Source organism: Siphateles boraxobius, unplaced genomic scaffold (assembly GCF_051911475.1).
Source record: "Siphateles boraxobius isolate OS27281-9 unplaced genomic scaffold, OSU_SipBor_1 11, whole genome shotgun sequence".
NCBI classification, from domain to species: Eukaryota; Metazoa; Chordata; class Actinopteri; order Cypriniformes; family Leuciscidae; genus Siphateles; species Siphateles boraxobius.
In genome coordinates, this window is record NW_027508711.1 from 6,837,837 (window position 1) to 6,861,629 (window position 23,793).

General features: G+C 36.1%; 1 protein-coding gene across 1 annotated transcript; it reads right to left on the reverse strand.

Moving 5' to 3' along the window:
• Positions 1-478: 478 nt before the first annotated feature.
• Positions 479-23,635, reverse strand: gfpt2 (glutamine-fructose-6-phosphate transaminase 2). Its single transcript, XM_077195297.1, has 19 exons — positions 23,416-23,635; positions 22,244-22,351; positions 21,804-21,899; positions 21,582-21,707; positions 19,893-19,951; positions 18,784-18,918; positions 16,798-16,859; positions 13,818-13,897; positions 11,408-11,525; positions 11,015-11,178; positions 10,326-10,421; positions 9,839-9,936; positions 7,460-7,580; positions 6,694-6,851; positions 5,507-5,621; positions 5,117-5,244; positions 4,844-5,011; positions 3,999-4,160; positions 479-3,004 (listed from the first exon to the last, which is right to left on the reverse strand). Exons 1-19 carry the CDS (start codon positions 23,420-23,422, stop codon positions 2,960-2,962), a joined length of 2,046 nt encoding a protein of 681 aa, XP_077051412.1. The 5' UTR covers positions 23,423-23,635; the 3' UTR covers positions 479-2,959.
• Positions 23,636-23,793: the final 158 nt, after the last annotated feature.

The following is a 23,793-nucleotide window of genomic DNA, read 5'->3' on the forward strand; positions in this document are numbered from 1 at the left end:
TATCTTTCAGGCATCCTGCAGATCTATATGCCCAAGATCATAAAATTACTACTCTTAGAAAAAAAGGTTCTATATAAAACCTTGAAGGGTTCTTTGAGGCACCTTGTATCATACCATAGAACCTTTAATGGGTTCCCATCATGGGATCATTTTATAGATTTGGTTTTATTTAGATTTTTTTTTTAAATTAGTTTCATTGTAATTAAATTTGATGCATTAAATAGTTCGCAAACATACTTTGTCACTAGACAAAAAAAATGAAATAACCTGTTAAACATGACCTGGTAAACAAGTATTATGCAACCATTTAAGACATTTCACCTTTTTGGCATCAAGGGTTCTTTAAAATTGAGTCAAGAACCCTAGGGTTTTATAAAGATCTTCACTGAACCTTTACTTCCAGAAGTGTATCTGTAGGTAAATAAATATAAACAAAAGACAATAAAATCACACGGAATGATTGAAGTAACTGACACTGTTGCTGGTTGTACTTCATTGGATTTATTTCATTATTTTATTTATTAGCGATCACTGTAATATAAAGTGTCACAGCTGCTCTTCATGTTACAACCCTCAACCCATAACTTTAAAAATATAAAACGGATTTAAAATAGACATATGACAACTATCTATACCAGGGAAATTACGTTTAAACCATTAATGTTTGAAACTTGACAGGGACAATCACTAAGGATTTTGTCCCAGCAAGGCTGTGAAAGAAAAAAAAAAGTTACACTGAGGGTTTGAAATCTCGTTTCGGCACAACATATATAGATCATATAAAAATCACTGGAATCATTCATAAAAAAAAAACAACAACAGTAAAAAAAAAACAGTCTAATAACACAATGATTGTTCCCACAATGAGTGCTTCACAGTCAAAGTAAACTCAAACAGTACAGTAAATCTTCCAGGGGAACCCAGTTATTATTATGATTTTTTTCTGTCTCTAAATGAAATGCTGTATGTCAGTTCATGTGATTAACACTTGTTTGTTCCATCTGAATATTTGATATAATTTTCTGTAGTACAGACAAATGTGTGCAATCAGTAATAACAATCATGACAAATAGTGTTTCCTGGTATTGAAAATGATACTTCATTTAAAAACGATTCACACTTGGCTTGCATATTCAGGCACTTCCACATCTACGCATCACTTCATTACCCAATCAACATCTTTGGTTCCTGCGATTGGTGGCACGTTTCTTAAACACACAGATTAATTGTGCAGATTAAGGTATTGCACTTTGGTTTGTCAGAGGCAGGGGCGGTTCTAGGCCCTTTTTAGGGAGGCTTCAGCCAACCTATCTGTGTCTCAGCCCCCATAAAACTATAATCACCTATCTGAATGATCGGGCCAGCGGTCCTTCCTCTAGAAAGTTGATCATTTTCACGTGTTAAGTCTTGACAGTTTAAACATTCAAGTGATTTTAAGCCATTCTAGCGCAAGAACACAGAAATCGGCGTGGTACTGACGTGCTGTGATCGTTTCTGTACCAAATTGAGTTATCTTTTGCATCTTCTTGGGCCAATACACACAAAATTAAGTCAAAACGCACGTTTGACGAGTATCCACATAAACATAGTCTTAAGTAAACGTAAACAGTTTAGAAATAACTTAAACTGAGCATCATATGCAATGTTGAATATGAGTCGTGCAACTGTCTGCTGAATGTGAGATTAACCGTTTCTATGCCAAAGCCATATCTGTTATAAATACTGCAATAACTTAAACGGAGCATTATGTGGAACGTTGAATACGAGTCGCGTAACTTTCTGCTGTATGCGGGATGTCTTGTGTATGGTATGGAGTGTTACTTATTATTTATTCGAATTTTTTTTTTAATTTAGATTTATTTGATCAGATTATGCACCCAAAGGATTGCATTTCAATTTCATTGTACTTGTACAATGACATTAAAGACATTTATTTATTCAAAATATTGGATGTGTCAATATAAGGTGACATCATTAGGTGTTAAAGTGAAAACATCATTGATAATCGGCTTTTCTTTTGTTGTTTGATTAACATTAAAACAGAAGGTCTCACTTCTCTCAACTAAATCACTTCTGTATATTTACTTCATACAGTAATAATGTTTGTACCTTTGTTCTCTTATTTATTTATTAATTGTTTATTCTTTCTTATTTTATTATTGACTGTTTACTTGTCTTTAATGTTTGAACTTCACATTAGTTAGGCTAGAATTATTTTTTGCTGCGATCGTAAATTGGAATCGAGAATTGTGAAATTTCACTGGTATCTAAAAGTTTAAAAAGGTCAAAATCAATAAAAGCGATATTATTTATTTAAGCAAGTGAATGTTTTGGCAGGGCAAATAAATATCTAATTATTGTTTGACTAACCATTTTCTGTCAGTCAAACAGTGTACTGACTTGAACTGTACAGCAAAAAGACTAGTATCATAATATCATTGAAAACATTTTGTATTGACTTAGTACCAATTTAAGTACCGGTTGGCTACTTCTGACTTACTATATAGTGATGTCGATTTAAAGATGCACCACTTAGGCAATGGTCTCTTTCTACAAATTCTCACCGAAGGCTTAAATCCCCCTGAGGACGAAATCCTAGAACCGCCCCTGGTCAGAGGTAAACATTAGACAGTTGTGATCCTTCAGGCTCAGCTAAGAGCTGAGAGAAAAGGGTGTAAGGCACAGTTTAGGGGTTCCCTTCATTTGCACTTGGATGCTGAGGCACTTATGTAGCAAAAGTTATTACGCCTCACTATCCCACTAGAATAAAATATCCCCCCCCCCTTACCGGATCCATTCAGGTCCTGTGGCCTTTAGGGATTTGATCATAATTCATAAATACCCACACTTCCACATTCATACAGTCGCAAACACACATAAACACACACAATGATAATTGCACTTCGGTGGTCAATATTCTCCTCTTCTACCTTGATCAGTTCACATTTCCTGTGAGGAGCTACTCCACTGTCACAGATTTGGCCAGGTTCCTTGGGCAGTCCACCTGATGGGAACGAAACAAATAATAATAAATAATAAAAATGATTCATTCATTTGCCTTCAATAGTTAGTGTAAATAGTATTGCGAAGTGACAAATTCATTAAAAAAAATTCAATGTATTATAAAAAAAAACAACTAAATATATTAAAAAAAAATACTACAATAAAATATTGACACTAAAAATAAAATACAATACAAGAAAATTATAATAATTATAAAATAAATACAATATTCCATTTCAAAATGATTATACACAATATATGTATATGTCTTTTATAGTTAATCGTTATATTTAAAAGGCATGTATAGCTCTGTATAAACCCTTTTCACATATCCGGGGTTCTCAGAAGCAGAAGTCGTCATAGTTGGGTAAACGTCCATAGCGGTGAAAGGGAGATGATAGCAAATATAATTTTTCTCTAATAGCAAAAGAAAAAATCTGTGATAGCGTTTCCACGACTTTCCGAAAGAGGGGAAAATGTCGTGAGATTGATTACAGCAGTCAGAAGAGAGAAAGATGTCAAATTCGCAGTCATTCCCTCAGCCGTTGTATTAGAGACACCCTTGCATCAGCATTAGTTCTTTTTTTTGTAATTTACTGCCACAGTAATATAACACGAAGTATAGCGTTATGAATGTGTATTCAATGTTGTAAAAAAACGTCATCCAGTGGTCTTTTGACAGCTGTTTGTGAAAACTACAGGTCGTACTTACGCATTTTTGGAGCCCTTTTTCTGTGTATGTATCACTGATTTAAAAAAAAAAAACACCTTTCTACTGCATAGTCACCCATGTTTTATTTAAAAAAAGTCCTTTAATAGTTTTGTTAAGAGTGTAACACGTCGCATTGAAATTTAGCATACGCTTTTATCCAAAGCGACTTACAACAGAGGAACTCAGTAAGCAAGATACTCTTTCCAAAATCGAGACCGTTACTGGGATGCTGAATTTTTTTGATAAAACTGGTAATAAATGAATAATGTAAATGTAAACGTACATCATATCCTCTGAGAACTGCCAGATGGAAAGACATGAGCTGCAGTGGAATGACACTGAGGATGCCCTGCAGACAGTCCACAGTTTGAGGAAGTTCAATAGTTTTATATGCCATTTTACTGATCTCTGGGTCGTCCTGGCAGCATATGATGATGGGGCGGCCCTAAAAGATATTCACAAGATATTAGTCATCACTAAGTGTTGGATGATTGGTGATATTTCAGAATCTGTAGATGTAACACTACCGTTCAAAATTTTGGGGTCAGTAAGATTTTTTTTTATTCAGCAAGGATTTGATCAAAAGTGACAGTAAAGACATTTATAATGTTACAAAAGTTTGGAAATAAATGCTGTTATTTTGAACTTTATGTTCATCAAATAATATTGAAAAAAAAGTATAAGGTTTTCTACAAAAATATTAAGCAGAGTATTAAAAATATGAACTGCTCATAACATTGATAATAATAAAAAAATTCAAGCACCAAATCAGAATATTAGAATGATTTCTGAAGGATCATGTGACACTGAAGACTGGAGTAATGATGCTGAAAATTCAGCTTTGCCGTCACAGGAATAAATTACATTTGAAAATATATTAAAATAGAAAAAGGTTATTTTAAATTGTAATAAAATTTCACAACATTACTGTTTTTATTGTATTTTTATTCAAATAAATGCAAACTTGGTGAGCATAAGACACATCTTTAAAAAAAAGGGAAAAAAATCCTATCGACCCCAAACTTAAACAGTAGCATATATTACTGATGAACTGTTTAATCACATTATCTCTATATCTATATCATTATCTCTATGATTTCACATGATCTAAAGTCGGATGATTGTTACCTGTCTAGCCGTGACCTGCTGCAAGGCATTGTGGCACTTTTGGTAGCAGGCATCTTTCATAATGATCATGATGACTGGCATATGCTTGTCGATCAACGCCAAAGGGCCGTGCTTCAACTCTCCAGCCATAATGCCCTCTGAGTGCATGTACGTGATCTCTTTAATTTTCTACAGTGAACGAAGACCAAAAAAAGTGTGCTTTACTTCACCACTCTTCTGATGATATGCTTGGTTATAATGCTTTTCTCTGTCTATATACTGCATGGTACTCACCAGCGCCCCCTCTAGGCAGGTGGCATAGTTATAGCCCCGACCCATGACCAAAAGAGACTTCTGATGGTGGAGCTCATCTGCAAGGCTTTTAATGATGTCATCAAGTGCCAGAACTTCCTTGATCAACTCTAAATGCAAGACAATGTCAAAGTTAATATCATCTCAAAGCACTAATGAACTACTGCAATATACCGGCCATTACGACAATTATGTAACACACACACGCGCGCGCGCACGCACGCACGCACGCACGCACGCACACACACACACACACACACACACACACTCCTAGTTTACTATATTTGTGAGGACTCTCCATTAACGTAATGGTTTTTATACTGTAAAAACTGCATATTCTATCCCCTTGAACACATGAACACACACACACACCTGGCAGTTTTTTGAGGCCATTGATGATCTCTAGTCTTCTTGGCTGCATTGAGAGCCTGTCTTCACTCATCATCAGACCAAACATGATCAGGGACACAAACTGACTGGTGTAAGCCTGCAGATGATCAAAACACAAAACACAAACTCGATTCATAAGCAATTTGTTATACCAAAAAACAAAAACAAAAAAATACACAAGGGACGGGGGAGAGAAAAACAACAATATAATATTGAGCCAGCGTTCAAAAATGTGGGGCAAATACAATTGTTTTGAAAGAAATTAATACTTTTATTCAGAAGACTGGAGTAATGATGCTGACAATTCAAAATTCATTTTAAACACTTAAATCCATTTTAAAATATATTAAAATAGGAAACACTAATTTTAAATCGTAATAATAGCTCACAATATTACAGTTTTACTGTATTATTGATCAAATAAATGCAGCCTTTGTGAGTATGAGAATCTTACCAACCCTAAACTTTGGACTATAATATAATATAATATTTATATTATTGCAACGCTCTTTTTTTTTTGAATGCCAGTCACTAAGGCGGGAAATAAATCAATAGCCTAACTGAAATGCCTCTTTAGACCTAGGCTACACCGTAGGCCTACAGTATTTGCTTATTATAATTAATTTCACAAAAACACACAAATATTTTCAATAATCAGGCAGACAATGAGGCAAACTGATTTTTTTTTACTCACGTTACTGTGACACTTGAGACTTAATCAATGCGAGCTTATGACCCGCGCTTACTGGGAATTCCTTGTTGATGGGAAACAGTTTCAATCCCCAGTCCCGATCACGAGCGGGGTTCAGCGGGTTACCCGCGCCTCTCGGCGCAGGGTAGGCACACGCTGATCCGCCCATTGTGACGCGCGTGCAGCCCCGGACATCTAAGGGCATCACAGACCTGTTATTGCTCCATCTCGCGTGGCTGAACGCCACTTGTCCCTCTAAGAAGTTGGACGCCGACCGCTCGGGGCCGCGTAACTAGTTAGCATGCCGGAGTCTCGTTCGTTATCGGAATGAACCAGACAAATCAACCACCAACTAAGAACGGCCATGCACCACCACCCACAGAATCGAGAAAGAGCTATCAATCTGTCAATCCTTTCCTTTCCTGTTCTATACTACATATCGTTTATTTATTATTAGTCTAAGATATTAATTCAGTACCTTAGTGCTGGCGACTCCGACCTCAGGCCCAGCATTGATGTGAACTCCACAATCAGTCTCTCTGCAGATGGAGCTGCCCACGGTGTTGGTGACGCCCACAGTCAGTGCCCCGCGCTTCTTACAGTAGCGTAGTGCCATCAGAGTGTCCGCTGTTTCACCTAACCAAAATCATATCATAAATATTATTAATATATCTTAATCAGCAGCATTGCCATGCATGTGTTAGTGTCATCAACACGAAACCTACAGCATTAACAGTTTTATACAACATTAATATAATATAATATATAACAGTAACATCGATAGTATTTTATTTTTCTCAATATACTCAATGAGTTTTAGTAATGTGCCACAGCTAGACGAATATTTTAGTGCTCCAAGAGTGCTCTTTTAGAAGAGAATCGAGTTCTCAGAAATGTTTGCACTCATATTCATATATCTGACTTTTGATCGCAGACTTTGACATCCTGACAAATCAGAGCAAAGTTTGAGACATCCTGAAACCTCTTAGGAAATGCATGGTGTCTTTTTTTCTTGGGAGAAAAAGAGGGAGGAGACTTTCCATTTAATCTCATTAGCATCTGGTAGAAACAACTGAGATATCTGTGTTTTTTTTCTGTGCTGTGGGCATCTGGGTTTCTGGAGATTATATCACCTCATGCACTTACTGTTGTGTAATTCAGGGCCATATCAGTTCAAATGTAATTATTATCAACCCTTTCTGGAATATAAATCATGAGACTGACGGTAAAGAGATGCACTTTACCCGACTGGCTGGTGAAAAAACAGACATCGTCTCTGAAAACTGGCGTGATGCGGTCTAGGAAATCGCTGGCCAACTCGACCATAACAGGAAGCTCAGTCAACTCCTCAAGGATCTGACGTGTCTGCAGAGAGAATCAGAGATAATGCTGTGATGTGATCATGTGCTCAAGTAAGGGAAATATACAGCCAGCTGGTCATTGACATAAAGCTCTTAAAGAAGTCCTTCAATCTGAAATCAGACAGCTGTCAAATATACAATATATATGAGAATATTTTTTGTGCGCAAAAAAACAAAAATAACGACTTTATTTCAACTATTAATTTCCCTCTCTGTGGGCCTCGAGTCAGTTCACTAGTGTAAAAGCGTAGAGATTCTCTTGTTGTACGTCACACGCATCACACACATGACCAGCGTTGGCCAATAGTGAGCCTACATGTGACGTAGCTCTACGCAATCACACTCACTTTAACTGACTCGAGGCCCACAGAGAAGGAAATTAATAGTTGAAATAAAGTCGTTATTTTTGTTTGTTTTTGCGCACAAAAAGTATTCTCGTCGTTTGATAAACTTAAGATTGAGCCACTGTAGTCACTTGGACTATTTTAATGATGTATGTAATAACTTTTCGGGGCCTGCAAGTTCAATCCCTCAAGAAGCCTTGTGGAGGAGTGATCAAAAATATATTAATTTGTGTTCCGAAGATGAACGAAGGTCTTACGGGGTTGGAATAACATGAGGGAGAGTAATTACTGACCGAATTTTCATTTTTGGGTGAACTATCCCTTTAAGTATTCATCGGAGAGGTCCAAGAACCTAGGACTCTTTTCGCACTTGAACCACAAATACACACAAAAAATAAATTGACTGGATTCGAAGAGTTTTGAGGTTGAAATTTAAAAAAGTAACAAATCCTTCCCTCGCAAGTCAATTTGATCCCCTTAGGAATGAATGGAACGCCAGGAATGCTTTAGTACACATAGAAAAACCTAAAAATGATCAAAATTAAAACTAAAAATGCTAAAACTTTACCAAAAAATTATTTTATAATGTCTACATGTGTATCTGAATGCATACTGAAGAAAAACAGAATTTAGGACCCACCAGAACAGCTCATTTGCTCCATATAGAGCTAAAAGGCCAACTAGTGGCAAGAGTCATGAAATATCATGTTATATAATTTTTTTTCCACAAAAGGTCAGCAAACACACCAAATGTAAGATATTTTGAGCTGTATTAAAAATGTTATGCATGAAATTGTGAGTTATTTTGAATTAAAGTTGAAAGAATGTGAAGAATGTGCTTAAATTATTATTTATTTATTATTTATTGATCAAATCTACTAATTTAAAGGTAAATAAAACAAAAAATCTGCAAAATAATTGCCTAAAAAAACCGGACAAATTTTATCAAAATAAAATAAAATAATTTTATTAAAAAAAAAGGTATAATTTTAGGGCTTCGAGACATTTTGAGCGTGGCATAAACATGTAAATTACATACAGTGAAATGATTGACAATGAAAAATGACACAAACAAATAAAGTTTCATACTTTTTCATCACGGTCACTAATTTAGACGAGAACTGATGTCCTGCGGATAAATAATTGCGTATGTTTAACAGCCGCTGCTTTATCAGATCGGCTTGGGTTGGATTCATTAAAACCTCATGTTCCGTTGAGTTTGGAAAATTCTTTACCCAGTAATCATCAGAATATCTCTTCTCCATTCTCTGAAAATGTCCAAAATCTTCTTGGGGACACTCATTTTAAGACTAAGGTGTTTAGTCAAATAAGTTACAGCACATTGAAAATATACATAACCGGAAATAAAAGAGTTGTACTATTTCAAAAAGAAATTGCGTCACAAAGCTCTGTGCAAGTAGTCCATTGTGCCCATTGATATTTATGGTTATACCGGCATTGTTGTGCCTTCTATTCTATCTAAATGAATCTATATTAAAAATAAATGTTTTCCTGTGGATAAACATGAGGGCAACTGTGTTTTAGATCATACATGGAATAGTGATTTGTAAGAGTTAGTGGGGGTATATTTTGCTAATTAAATGATCGTGCAAGAAGAATAGTATAATAACTTTATTACTGTGTGATTGGTCTCTCGGTATCATCCCAGTGAGTTTTTATTACATTTATGTATGTGCAGTATATGGTTTACAACATTTCAGTGTGGATGATCAACTTTTGGGAAAAGATAGTGTGGACAGAGAGCATTTTGAAATGAAAGCAAAGAGCCTTGTAATGAAAATGGATAACTATATTAGCAACTATACAAAAACCTAATTCTTTCATCATTTTCATATATGAATGTAATAAAATATCTATCTGTTATGCTCCAGACAAAAAAAAAAATACAAAAACTCACTGCTACTCCCGCATGGTAACTGGTCCCACAGCCAATAATGATCAAGCGTCTGCATCTCTTGATCTCCTTTAGATGGTCGGTCAGTCCACCAAGAAGAACTGTGCACAAAAATAGACATGCTAACTGATCCAAAACACAAAGAAAATAAGGCTCAAATTCTCTGGTTATAAGATTCTTTGCAACCAAACAAACCTGGCTGCATTATTTGTTAAATAACTATTAGTTAAAGGTGAAATATATAATTTCCAATTTGTAGGCTGATTTCCAGGAAAAGTGTATCCATTAGGCAACATTGATCAATGTCAATGTCGTTTGATGTAGTTTTCAATTGATGATATTAATGGTGCAGAAATGACACATTTCACCTTTGAGATTGGCTGTAATTCTACGATTTCAAATCAGGCAGCACTTTCCAGGATGTGCAACAAGAAGTAGCCTAATTTCATTTGACATGGATATTCTGGCAAAGTGGAAGGTCATGTCGTACCTATGTTGGTGTCAAAGCAGATTCTGCCTCTCATGGTGTTAAAGACAGATTCAGGCTGCTCAAAGATCTCCTTTTGCATGAAAGCCTCGAAGTTACCTAAAAGTATGAAACGCTGTTAGCTAAAAACCAAAGTGTGGGGTGGCATTCAAGTCACTGTTATCAAACCAAATATCTTGCAGATAAAGATCTAAAGAACTGATACTGATATGCCCATTTGACTGGAAGTTCTCCAAAACTGTTCCTTTTTGTTTTTCGGCAAAACTAACAGCAGATGCATTTGCTAGGTTATTTGGTACATAATGACCAAATTCATTTTTAGATGAACAAAAAACAATCTGCCAAAAATGTTCTGAGATGTAGAGCATGGCGCCAGCAACAGCAAAGTCGTGGGTTTGATTAGAAGGTAATGCAAGGACTGATAGAAATGTATTCAACATAAGTCACTTTGGATAAAAGCGAATGCCAAATGCAAAAATGTAAATGCATCAAAAATGTAAATGCATATCTGTTGCATCATGCCTAGTTAAGAGGTGTTAGATTTATGGAGTTATGGTCATATTTTCACCTGTTTGTTATTGTATTTGATGCATTATTTCTTTATTCAATTTTAATTCGCTAATAATTTTTTGAATTATTCAGAGGTAGGGTGTTTTAACCATTGTTTCGATAGTGTTAGTGTGATCTGAGACCTTTCATGATCTGCTGGAGCTCCACCTGTAGGGTCTGAATGACACGGACATGGTCCTCCCCAACTTTACGCTTAACACGGTGCACGGACAACTTCCCCTCCACCACCATGGCGACGTCATCGTCTTCCAGATAAACCACCTTGTTGGTGTGCTCAATGATGGCACTGACAGAGAAAAATAAGAGTATATCACCCTTTACTTTACTACCACAATCACATTTGTAATGAGGTTTTGTGGTCAGCAGGGTGTATTGCTGAACTGCCATCATCAGTTATCACCTTAGCAACTGGTATGACCTGTTTAACCAGGACTTCTGCAGTCTTCTAGGCTTTGTAATGTCAATATTATGTTAATGCTCTAGATTCAATAGCGTAATATGTGCGTGTATGTTACCTAGCATCAGAGGCAAAGTAAAACTCCACCGCCAATCTGTCATGGACTGAGTGCAAGGCATTGGTGCTGCCCACTTGGTTCAGTAAGTTTTTCTCCTGTTCATCTCTCCTGGAATCACCTTAAGGAAAAAGGAAATAACAATCACACTTATTAACATCTGGAAGTACATTCGGTAAAATATAAACAGAATTTATTAAAGTCAGGTGATTTTATATACAATTAATTGACCATTTCTGTTAGAATACAGTTATAATATGAATTAAAAATATCTTAAAATGAAATAGAAAAAATAGATATTTTTTAAATGTTTAAAATCAATTTAAATATTCACTATACAACAGTTTGTTTTATACTTCCACTACATAATCAGATCACATGCTCACATAAAAAATAATATCGGAGCATTACGGTTATCGCAAATAGATGATGACGACTGTCATCATAAAAGACCATATTTCGAAAACCCAAAATGTGCTAGAGGACAAAATTATGGCAATGCTGCCTTTTGTCTTTTTCTAAAGCACATACTTTGTTTTTGCGTCAAAACTTTGTGGCCAACAGTATGTGAGACCCCCTTCAGTTTAGTTTAGTTAGTCTCCTCAGTTCCAGTTACAGGGATAGTTCAAACAAACATGAAAAATTTGTCATTAATTACTCACCCTCATTTTGTTTCAAACTCGTAAGACTTTCGTTTATCTTCGGAAAAAAAATTAAGCTCTCTTTGAGAGCTTTCAGTCCCTCTGATGACATCTACGCAACTACCATTTTGAAGCTTCAAAAAGTTAATAAAGAGATTGTAAAACTAATCCATGTGAATTGAGTGGTTTAGTCCAAATTTTCTGAAGAGATATGATCACTTTATATGACAAATAGATTGAATTTTAGGCTTTTATTCACATTTAAACATTGATCATAGCATAACATAAACAGAAGCTTAACCGAACCTGCTTGACGCACAAGAACAAACCTCACGCAGAAGCCCAAACGTGCTGCATAACACAGGAATTAACCTCATTGGTCTTTGCAGAAGTTCAAACATGCTGCATAACACGAGAATTAACTTCATTGGCTATTGTTGAAGCTCAAACGTGCTGTGTAACACGAGAATGAACTTTGTTTCATTGTTATTTTCATTGTTTCTCACATGTCAAGCGAACATGCTTGAGCTTCCATTCTCTTCAGAAAATTTGGCCTAAACCGTTCAATTCATATGGATTAGTTATATGATGTCTTTATGAACTTTTTGAAGCGTCAAAGTTGCCTAGCTGTCTATGGAGGGACAAAAATCACTCAAGATTTCATCAAAAAGATCTTCATTTGTGTTCCAAAGATGAACAAAAGTCTTAAGGGTTTGGAACGACATTACGGTGAGTAAATAATTACAGAATTGAAATTTTTGGGTGAACTATCCCTTTTGGGATGAATTGGACTGATGCTCAGTGTCTGAATGGGAGCAAATCCCAGAAAGCTACAATACCATTCGAAGTATGGGGTCGGCAAGAATTTTGTGTTTTTGAAAGAAGTCTCTTATTCTCACCAATGCTGCATTTATTTGAACAAAAAATATTGTGAAATTGTAATAGTTGAAGTGGCTGCTATACAGCGCATGTAAACAACAAAAACAGTATTTAATAATAATCCAACAAGAACACGCAGAAGATCTATGGAGTGATAGTATAACAACCAAATAAAGACGTAAACGAGACCGAACCAAGTACTGAAGGCTTAAATATACAGAAAGAAAACACAACGGGTGCGTAAATTAGGAACTACGGAAACTAATAAGCACAGGAAACTCGTGCAAACCAGAACAGAACCAAAACGCAATGAAACAAAACAGAGATAGAACTACACATCACAGAAATATCATAACAATTTAAAATATCTGTTTTCTATTTTATTGTATTTAAAATGTTATTTATTCCTGTGATGTCAAAGCTGAATTTTCAGCATCATTACTCATTGTCACATGATCCTTCAGAAATAATTCTACAATGCTGATTTGTCGCTCAAGAAACATTTCTTATTATTATTATCAATGTTAAAAACTGTTGTGCTTCTTAATATTTTTGTGGAAATCTATTTGTTTTCACGATTATTTGATGAATACAAATTTGAATCAAACAGCATTTATTTGATATAGTAATATTTTGTAACAGTACGAATGTCTTTACTGTACCGCTTTTATGCACCTAAGCTGAATTTAAGTATTACTTCCTTACAAAAACGTCTAAGAAGAGTGCGAAGTAGGGAGGACCAACTCACTATTGATGCAAATAGTTTTGGAATGACTCGTTTAACAAGCACATAAAAGACGTATGGGTGTGGTGTCTTGATATTCACAAATGTATTTTAATGAACAGAACTGGTTTGAGCAGATGGGAAGAAAGGTTTTGTGGGCTGGACTCACCACAGTTGTACTGGACGGGGATCTCCTTGGTAGAAAGCTCATACTGACTGCGCACACCAATAAGCAGCGGGCTGCCCCTCCTGTTTGAAACAAGATGAGACAGAGGGATACATTTGCTATGGACTGCTTATGGAAAGCAAAGCATACTTTGTGTGTAAGTGTAAGAAAGGGCAAAGACATTTAAACTCCTTTTACCCTCACATTAAAAAAAAAGATTCTTTCGTTTCTATGGCACAACAGCACACCTGCTGGACTTTGCCCTAATTTCAATGTACAGTCAATGTACAGTGTTAGCGTAGTCCTGCTGTAAACAAGATCCCTGTGTTCACTCTCATCCCATTTCATCATATCCTGGTTTAGGTCCGCCCACCTCACCACTGTTTGAGGAAATATTTCAGACCTGTCCTTTACATGCACCACTTATCTTGCTTGGCACGGCCCACAGTCTTTTATGCTGACGTGCCAAAAGGGTCCACGCTGGAGCAGTTTCTCAGTGCTTGCTTTGTTTGAACTGGTTGGGCAGATGCATTTCAGTGTGCATAGCAAGCCAAATGTTCACTATCCCATGAAGTTTATTTTGGATTCTAACTCCACACCGGATGGTTTCCTGAATGAACCATGAACAACAAAATGCTGAAACTCAGCAGCGCACTTTTGAGATTACTTAGCTTTGGTGACACGTGTAATCAAATGATAATCAAATGAAGGTGAGACAGGAAGTATGAGAATTTGGAAGTGATGTGCTAATATTAATCCGTTGGAATGGATTCTTTGGGATTGGCAGAGCAATAAACTTGGCATTTAGAACTTAAGACTAATTACATATTTGTAGTTTTATTATTTATACATTATAAAGTTTTCATTAAAATTAGCTATTATTTTGTATACTTTCAGAATTCATTTTAACTGGAGTTAAAAAGTCATTTTGTCAGTTTTTTTAACTCTTTCTCTGCCAGCGTTTTTGATCATTTTCACAAAAATGTAATGATCCCCAGATTATTTTGTTGTATGAATATCTGAACATGCAATATATCAAAAGAAAGAACAGAGCTTCTGATTTAAACAAACAAAAAAGTTTTATTCTAGCTTAATGCATTCTGTTTTATCAACACTTGAATGTCGGTAAGTTTCATAAAAAAGCAAAACATTTTGAGCAAAATGCGTTTTTTTTTTTAAAGACTACATCCAGATTGGATTCAGAATGATGATCAAAACACAGATGGAGTAGATCACGTCTATCAACATCCCCAAAGCTTCACAGTCCTATAGCTCGTCCTGGGTGGACATTTCATTAAGTAACATTAGGTAGTTTTGATTTTTATGCTGTTTAATTTTGATGATCGCATTATTTTACATATGCTTCTGCTTATGCTATCGCTTGTTTCTGATTCATCTTCGCATGCGTTTTGATCACACATCAAAAGTGCCCCCTAACATATAACAATGAAAACACAAAAATCTGGAAAATTCCATCAATGGTGGGGAAAGACTTAATATTTCCATTTAGCTTTAATTGATTTTTCATTTCAGTAATTTTAGTACTTACTTACTTGTTTTATCTCAGTTAGTTACCAAAGTAACATTTCTATCATTTTCATTTAAGGGTTCCTCTAATATTTATATTTCATTTTATTTCAGCTTTATTTAAATTAATGAAAATGTGTTTTTTGTTACCAATAATAACAATAATACACTGAATGTGAGTGGTGCTTTCAAAAGTTACCACTACAAATTCAAATTTGCTGTCAGCCTGTATTATTTCATCTTATTTTTTTTAAATAATTATGTTTAAAAGTAGAATTCTTGGTGAAAAACTACATTACCCATGATGCTGTACTGAGAATTACACCAATCAGAGTAAAAAAAGGAACACACTCAAAATTAGCTCTTTAGCTCCGCCCACTCCCATGAAGCACTGCCAATAACATAATCGAGTAGGTCGCTCTCAAAATACTGAAATGTTTGTATGTATATATGTATATTTTTTTGCAATAAACTTAAAATATATTGTTTTTATACATATAATCAACATTTGTAAATGAGTAGTTTTATATTTCTCCATGGTTTTTAATTCGATTATGCAGTTCACAATGCTTCATGGGATTGTAGTTCTTTCCCTCAATAAAGACGTTCAAAGATGTATAAAATCTATATAGATATAAAGACGTTCAAATCAAAGTCTGTAGTGTTTTGATTCACCTTTTAGCTGCTTAACTTATTTCATGGCTTATAACTCTTTAACAAAGACTATTTTAAAATACCTATGGGAAAAATATATGAAAAAAAAAAAAAAAAACTTCCAGAACTTTACAAATGTTTTTTTTATTTTTTTATGGCTAGCAAAGTAAAAAATGTGTTGTTTTTTGTCAACACAATAAAAATCAATGGGGTCCTTGGCATCAAAGAGTTTGAAGAAACATCACTCACAAATATTCCAGGCAACATCCCCCCTAACAGGTTCCATGAATAACCTTTCCAAAAAGTCTCTTACTTGTAGATGGCGCAAAAACAACAACATAATATTAGTGTCTATGCAGAAACCCGCACTGATGGGTCTTGCAACATGGCCCGTCTTAAAATGTTCCCTTCACAGCAGGACAGAATTGACCAAAACCAACAACACATTCGTCACAATCAGCGATGGGCAGATGGGAATAATTAACTTTGGTCTTGGCTTCAGTCGACTCCCAATTATATATACAGGGTCAAAGTACCATCCAAGCATGGTGAAATAACCTTTAATAAACACCTTTGTTATATCCTCGATTCCTGGACAGGCACAGCTTTTTAAGGACCCTAGTTCCTTGTCTTTAAATGCCCAAGTGAACATCATAAATCTTTGCTGGCGACAGCGAATTGTAACCTTCTGGCACAAAGGAAAATAATGGGAAGGAGTTCATCTCAGAAGATGGAAAGAGCAAGAAAGGAATGAGGAAACCTGAGTGTGTTACAGTTCAGAGAAACCACAACTCTTGCTGACCTGGTGGCAACAGCCTCTCCTGGGAAATGAATGCTTTTGAAAACCAGAGCAAATGCCCCTTCCTGAGGGAAGATAGAGAAAAAAAACAGTGAATGAGACAAATGTTCATTGGCGAGGCAGAGGAATAGCTATCATACAGATCTAAATGGAAACATCGTCATTCTGTTGAACAGGCAAAGGGTCTCGCGTTTCTTCGCCAGCCCACCTCTGAAGCCCAGCTGAGGATCAGGCCTGAAGCGGAGGCCCAGTGAGGTGGAGGGGCATCGGGGAGTTGGGAGGAACAGAGCCCCACAGTGAGGGTTGAACTAAGGGGAATAGGGGCCCTCTATGTGTGCTGAGGGAACTTATTTTTGCCCCACCTCCTCAATGAGCCTCTCCTGACTCGCTGCCCAAAGGAAAGCACATGCACTCACACACACCTTTACTAAATTGCTCTACACAGTTTGTTCCCACAAGACATCTATTTACCCGTCCATTCGTCTATCTATCTAATTACACACACAGAATATCTACACTACCAATCAACAGTTTCAAGTCAGTATGATTTTTTTAAATGTTTTTGAAAGAAGTTTCAACTTTTTTTTTCAAAAACAAAACTGCTCACTACATTTATTTAATCAAAAATAAAGTAAAAATAGTAATATTGTGACATATCTTTCATGACATCAATAATACAGAAAAATATATTTTTAAAATTAAAAACAGAATAAAGGCAGTAAAAATGTAGGCAGTGTGTATATATTAAACAATAATTTAAATCTTATATCATTATTTTGAATTACAATAATGATAAATTATTATACTACGTGTCAGTTTAATGCTTGAATCTGATTGGTTGACAAACTTTTTAAGGTGGGCACTTTTTTTCAGGGAAACTCTCTTCTAAAGTAGTTTCAGGCAGGTCTTGACCGCATTACAGTTCCATATCAACTCGCCAAATTATTTCAGTAATATTATTCGCACCAGACTCAGGTAATTCCCATACGCTTAATCTCTCTCTAATAACTGCTTTAATAACTGTATTAGTCTGCCATCAATGGCTCAAAAGCCTCCGTTACTAGCTCTCAAAAAACGTTTTGGAATTAGCAAGAGATAATTGGGATTAGAGGCTTAAGAAATTAGTCCTACACACAAGAGCGTTTTAATGACAAAAACCTGACAAATCTGAACAATGTTTTGAGGTGTGATAACCGTAGTATAAGCTGAATAATTGAACCCTGGCCTGTTGAATTATTGAAAAATAATACACACACCCCAAGGCATTACCACCTCGGGTGTGCATTCATTTTCTAATAATTCAACAGCCTGTCAACAATTATTCCTTTTTTAAACAACACCTCAACATTATCATTATTTTATCTCTCAGCCTTCCATCGCTAAGATGGCTGCCAAAGCTGTTTAGATAGAGAGCAATCAAAATTTAGTGTAATCAATTTACAGAAGATGCAATAAAACAGGCAGGGCTATAGAGATGGTAAAAATGGGGTATGTCATGCTGATAGGAAAAGTGGGTTGTTTTATAAACCAATGATAAAGACTAGATTGCTGTCAAGAATATCTCAAAGGGCACCCCCCTCGCTCGTACAACGTCACGGAACAATGTTTGGATAGAGCTGAACTTCCCAGCAGAGAATATTATGGTTATGAGAGTCGTCCAAAGGTACTGACAATGACTCATAAAACAAGGTCCAAACTTTGACTGCATGATAAATTTGTTTAAGATGAATATGCTTACAACACAGTTAGCCAGTCCTTATTCACACCTTACTTGATTTATCAGTGCAAATTTAACTACAAATAATATGGTGGTGAAAAATCATGTAACTACCCTTCAAACAGAGCAGAACTTCTGAACTTCTTTTCCTCGTTTTTAAGAGGGCTGAACATTTCACTTTCACAATCCAAGAAAGGGGTTCCCAGAGGCATGAGTAAGACCACCCCCTCATCCCAAACACACACACACACACAAACACTCAAGATGCTTACCAGCTGCTGAATGACGCGCTCCACTAGGGTGGAGAAGGACACATAATCGTTCTCGCGGTTGTCATAGAGATACTTGGTCAACTTAGGGATGACCTCTGTGTCTGTGTCCGACTCAAACTCATAGCCTTTGGAAACCTATCAATGGGTTGGGATGGAAAAGCCATGGTTACAGACACAAGCAGCGGCAAAACAAAATAAGTTTTTCTTTTGTAGAATAGGGGCAGAAAGAAGGAATCAAAGATAAATGAAAGTGAAAGAAAGAGAGAGAGCGAGAGAGAAATACTAAACTTATATTGGTTTTGAATGCTTCATCATTGCTTATGCATGTTGTTTTGAGCGATACAGTGCAACTAACTACTTGACAATAAATTACGTGATGTGATGTGTACCACCAAAATGATAAGGACACAATTTGTGATATGAGCAATTACAAATTTTCTACACTATGTCCTAATAAGCATCTTAACTTAAGGTCCACGCCTAACAAATGATTATTAAGTTACGATAAGAAAACCAGGCATGCGACATGTCTTGACCAATCAATCACATTTCAGGTGCGGTCACATTTATCGCATGCAAAATCCAGTCACTCCGATAGGAATTTGGCTTGAGAGCGAACGACTTCCCAACACAGATTTTGTAACAGGTTCAAGTTGGTCACGCGGATTCGCTGCGTTGACCAAAGGAAATCTGCTTGGTTTGAGAGTGACTTCTCTGCGAGCGGAACACTATTGACAATAAAGGAAATTTTGTGAAATTACACAGAAATGTGACCGCACTTGAAATCAAAACATTTTCCTGGTCTTAATTTTAACGTTTCTTCTGTGCATGTTATTTCAAAAGAAAAAATAATTGTTCAAAATCATCCATTAAAATGTATTAGCCTGCTCCTCCTGTGAAACGACTTTCCTTTTCCGCTGAAGTCAAGTAGACTGCGTGACATTGTCACATCTTTTGGCATTGTTTCAGCAAACTGGTTCTATTCTGAATCATTTCGGGTATGTAGCCCCTCCTTTTTACATTAAAAATGATCCCGCCCTGCATTTTTTTTCTGAAGAGATGGCACAGCAATTGCTCCAGTAAAGAGGTATTAAAAAAATACTGCTCACCAGGTACTTTTTCAGCTCCTTGTAATTTGTGATGATGCCGTTGTGGATGACAACAAACTCTAGAGAGAAATGAAAATTGGAGGATGAATAAATACACTGCAAAGTTATTTTAATTACTTTTGTTAAAATACATGTACAAATTATACAGGGGTGTCCAATCCTGTTCCTAGAGTGCTACCTTACAACATGATTAATTGTTTAATTGTAAAATTGTGTAATTTGAGCAAAACTCTTGCTTGAAGGCCCTCCACTTAAATGAACATGAACATAAATGGCAAAATTAGAAAGGCATCTGAGATAAAGCATGTTATGCGTTTTTGTAAACGTACTAATGTAACAGCAGTAAGTAGGGCCACGTTTCTCTTTATGACATCCTCACCTACAAAACATGCCTTCTGTCAGATCCAACATGCAGCATATAATAGCTGATACACAACAATGGCTGTCATTTATCAAGTCATTCATGAATGTAAGCCTACATGCCTTCGTTTTCAATGTGAAATATACTCGAAGAATGGCTGTTTGACAAACTGTTGATGATCTATTGCTGGAGACTCGTTGAATGAAAAACACCTCAAACAGATTATAGTATATAAGTTATACACATATATTTTCTTACAAAAATTCATCAGAAGGCCTTTATTAACCCCATGGATTACTTTTATGATGGATGGATGAATCATAGGGTATTCAAAATCTAGGGTACCATTCACTCCCATTATAAAGTTTGGAAGAGCCAGGATATTTTTAAGTAACTCCCATTGTGTTTGGCTGAAATAAGAAAGTCATATACACCTAGGAAGGCTTGAGGGTGAGTAAATTATGGGATCATTTTCATTTTTGGGTGAACTAACCCTTTAAATTTGATCTTAAGAACTTTCTTAAGAAAAGTTTTTGGAAATGCAAACTATTCTTAACTTTATTCTTAAGTTAGAAAATAAAAAGAAATTGGCAGTTTTTTATTCTCAAGAATGATTAGTGAATCTGGCCCCAGGTGTCCAAAATTTTGACTATTACTTCAAATCCTGAAGAATAATTTTAAAGAATTTATTAAGTTTTAAACATTTTAAAATACATGTTATAACATAGAATATGAATAACATAACATAAAATATTTTGGAATTCACTACTTCTATGTCACAAATTGAATGTAGGTAACTTTGTGAGAATGATCATCTGCACTGCTTTGTACAGATGCTCTTCTGTCCATCGAACCCAAGATGCCCATTGGATCATTCTCAAATCAAACTGGATAATATGCTTATCAGGTAAAATATAAAAAAAACGAAAAAGAAAAAAATCAAAAAAAACTTTTGAACCTCACTAAACATACCTGTATGAATTACAGGAGAAAGCAGATCCAGAATCAGTAGCACAGCAAACTGTGTGGCAAGAGGAACCTCCTGCTGTCTGTTTCTACCCCCTACTTAAGTGTTTATTTTCTGAGGTGAACTTTCACATCTGAACCATTATTGACAGTATTACAGCTTTCACTAGCCTTTCATTAACAAACAAAACCTAATGGCTTTAAAGCCTGTTTCAGCTGCCAAGTCCTGTCTTTCCTGGATAAAGAGCACATAAACTGACGGCAACCACAGCTGGTTTACTAATGACCGGATGGATATAAACCAGATGACCATCACAAAGTCTGTTAATTTGCGTTGTCTCTCATCTCGCTCGACATCTTACCATTGTTTTTGTCGGATCGTTGAGGGTGGCTGTTGAGCGAACTGGGCTCTCCATGCGTGGCCCAGCGAGTGTGTGCAATGCCAAAGTGTGTGTCCAGTTCTGCCTCAAGATCGATGGAGTTGTTCTCTGATGATACAGTGAGATTGTTTTTTAGAAAATTAATCATTATGGAAGCACTTAAAAGATAAAAGATCAGATTTACAATAAAGTGGTTTAACATACTGTAGATTTCTTCATCAAGAGCTTTCACTTTCCCTGTCTTCTTATAGAGGCTGATATTAGCAGCGTGATCTTTTCCTGGGCCATCTACCGCAACACCTGACCAGAAAAATGTATACAAGAAACCAGATAAATGATACACAACATCATTTATGGTCACAATCTCTCTTTGTCTCTATTTTAAAGTCTTGGTAAAAACAAAATGAGCGCATAAGATGAGAAAGAAGGGCCTGAGAATGCAAAAAAAAAAAAAAAACAAGATATAAGAATAATCCCCTCCACACAAATATCAACTGACAGCTTCACCTGGAAGAACTGACACTCCAGGCCCTCTGCGCTGCCAATATACAAGAAACGAGGCTACTGTTCAGTTCTTGTGCCGTATCTGTTACCTGCGGAACACACTGACATTACCTTCACAGAAGTGGGAGTGGTAGTCTTACCTGCAGAGTCATAACCCCTGTACTCCAGCCTTAGAAGTCCCTTTATGAGGGTCTGAATGATGTCCCCCCTCGTCCGTGGCACTCTGTAATTCAGGTAGGCGAAAATTCCTGCCACATACAAGATAACAAGGCTTAGAGAGGGGAGCAAAAATACTAGCGGCGAATGAAAAAGAAGTTAACATCAATTCACATTAAGATGATAAATATGACATTAACAGAGTGAAGGATTCAGAGAAACCAATTTACTAAAAGATGGTTGTTGGCAAATAGAAAAATAGATAGATAGATAGATAGATAGATAGATAGATAGATAGATAGATAGATAGATAGATAGATAGATAGATAGATAGATGATTTGGAACATGTCAACTTTAAATATCAAACACACTACAGTTAATTTAGAAATACTTTACATGTGATTTATTATGTTGCACACCAAAATAACTGTAACGTTACAGGTACAGCACAGCAATAAAATTATTAAAACAGGCTAATGAATCAAAATGTAGTTTAGTAAAGTAAAACTTAATTTGACATTGTCAAAAAGTGCATCAGTGTACTTTAAGAAACAGTCATGAAAAAACACGAAAGGGCTACTCTCTTTTATTGCCTAACTTGCCTTTTAATTAAATTAATATTATATTAACTGCAAGTACAGTTTTTTTTATATATTTATATAGGCCATAACCTTGTTATTTTTAATAATAGTAGACAAAGTGATAAAGTTCATTGAACACATTTGCGATCAGCAACGTCGAGTTTATGTCTTAAAACGCAGTTTGAGCTGCTACGACGTTGACAGGATTCTTCTGCGTCATATGAATATCACTCACAAACCGAAATACCACGCAACAATTTTGGCTTTAGTAGATTCGTTTGATGACCAGAAATGCTACCTAGGTAGGTCGTTCACAAGGTTTTGAGATACGACCGCTGTCGCACTGCAAACCGGATCTGTCACTTCAACAGTCACAACTCCAGTGAATGATGACCAGACCGATCAAATATTTACGTGTATATGATGACGCTGGCATTCGACTCGTCGCGTTCACACACTGGGGCTAATAATTTAATAGAGACAATAGCAACCTGAAAACTAATAGAATGAGAAGATATTCTTCTCATCCGCAGCATTCCATTTCCTGTAACTTGCTGTAACAAGCTGAACTTACCGCACATCGTTCAAGTGTATTCTTTGAAGCTGAAGGTAGTTTGATGGGTCTGGTGGTGAGGCGGCAGAGCAAGTCGCAATATGATCCAAAGACTTCGAGGAGGAATTACTAGCAGCCGTCTGGACTTACAACTTATAACCTGCTCCACCTCTCTGGTTCCTAAGGCAACGTCAGCCCCGCCCACCACTGGCTGACTGAAAGGACTGTGCTTGATATTAAGGATTCCTGTTTTTGTTTGTAACGCAAAGACAGAGAAAACAGAGTTGTCATTATATTTATTACAGACTATTGACTGTGAATACGCTAAACACAGGCTATGTGTTGTACGCCACGTATACATTTGTTTATCCAAATTATGCCTTTAAAATGGAAGAACGA

Excerpts from the sequence above, each read along its gene's own strand:
- gfpt2 (XM_077195297.1), bottom strand. Across the intron at positions 5,012-5,116 it reads CCTGCCTAGAGGGGGCGCTG|AAAATTAAAGAGATCACGTA; the intron begins GTGAGTACCATG and ends CGTTCACTGTAG. Across the intron at positions 3,005-3,998 it reads CAGTTCTCAGAGGATATGAT|GTGGACTGCCCAAGGAACCT; the intron begins GTACGTTTACAT and ends CGTTCCCATCAG.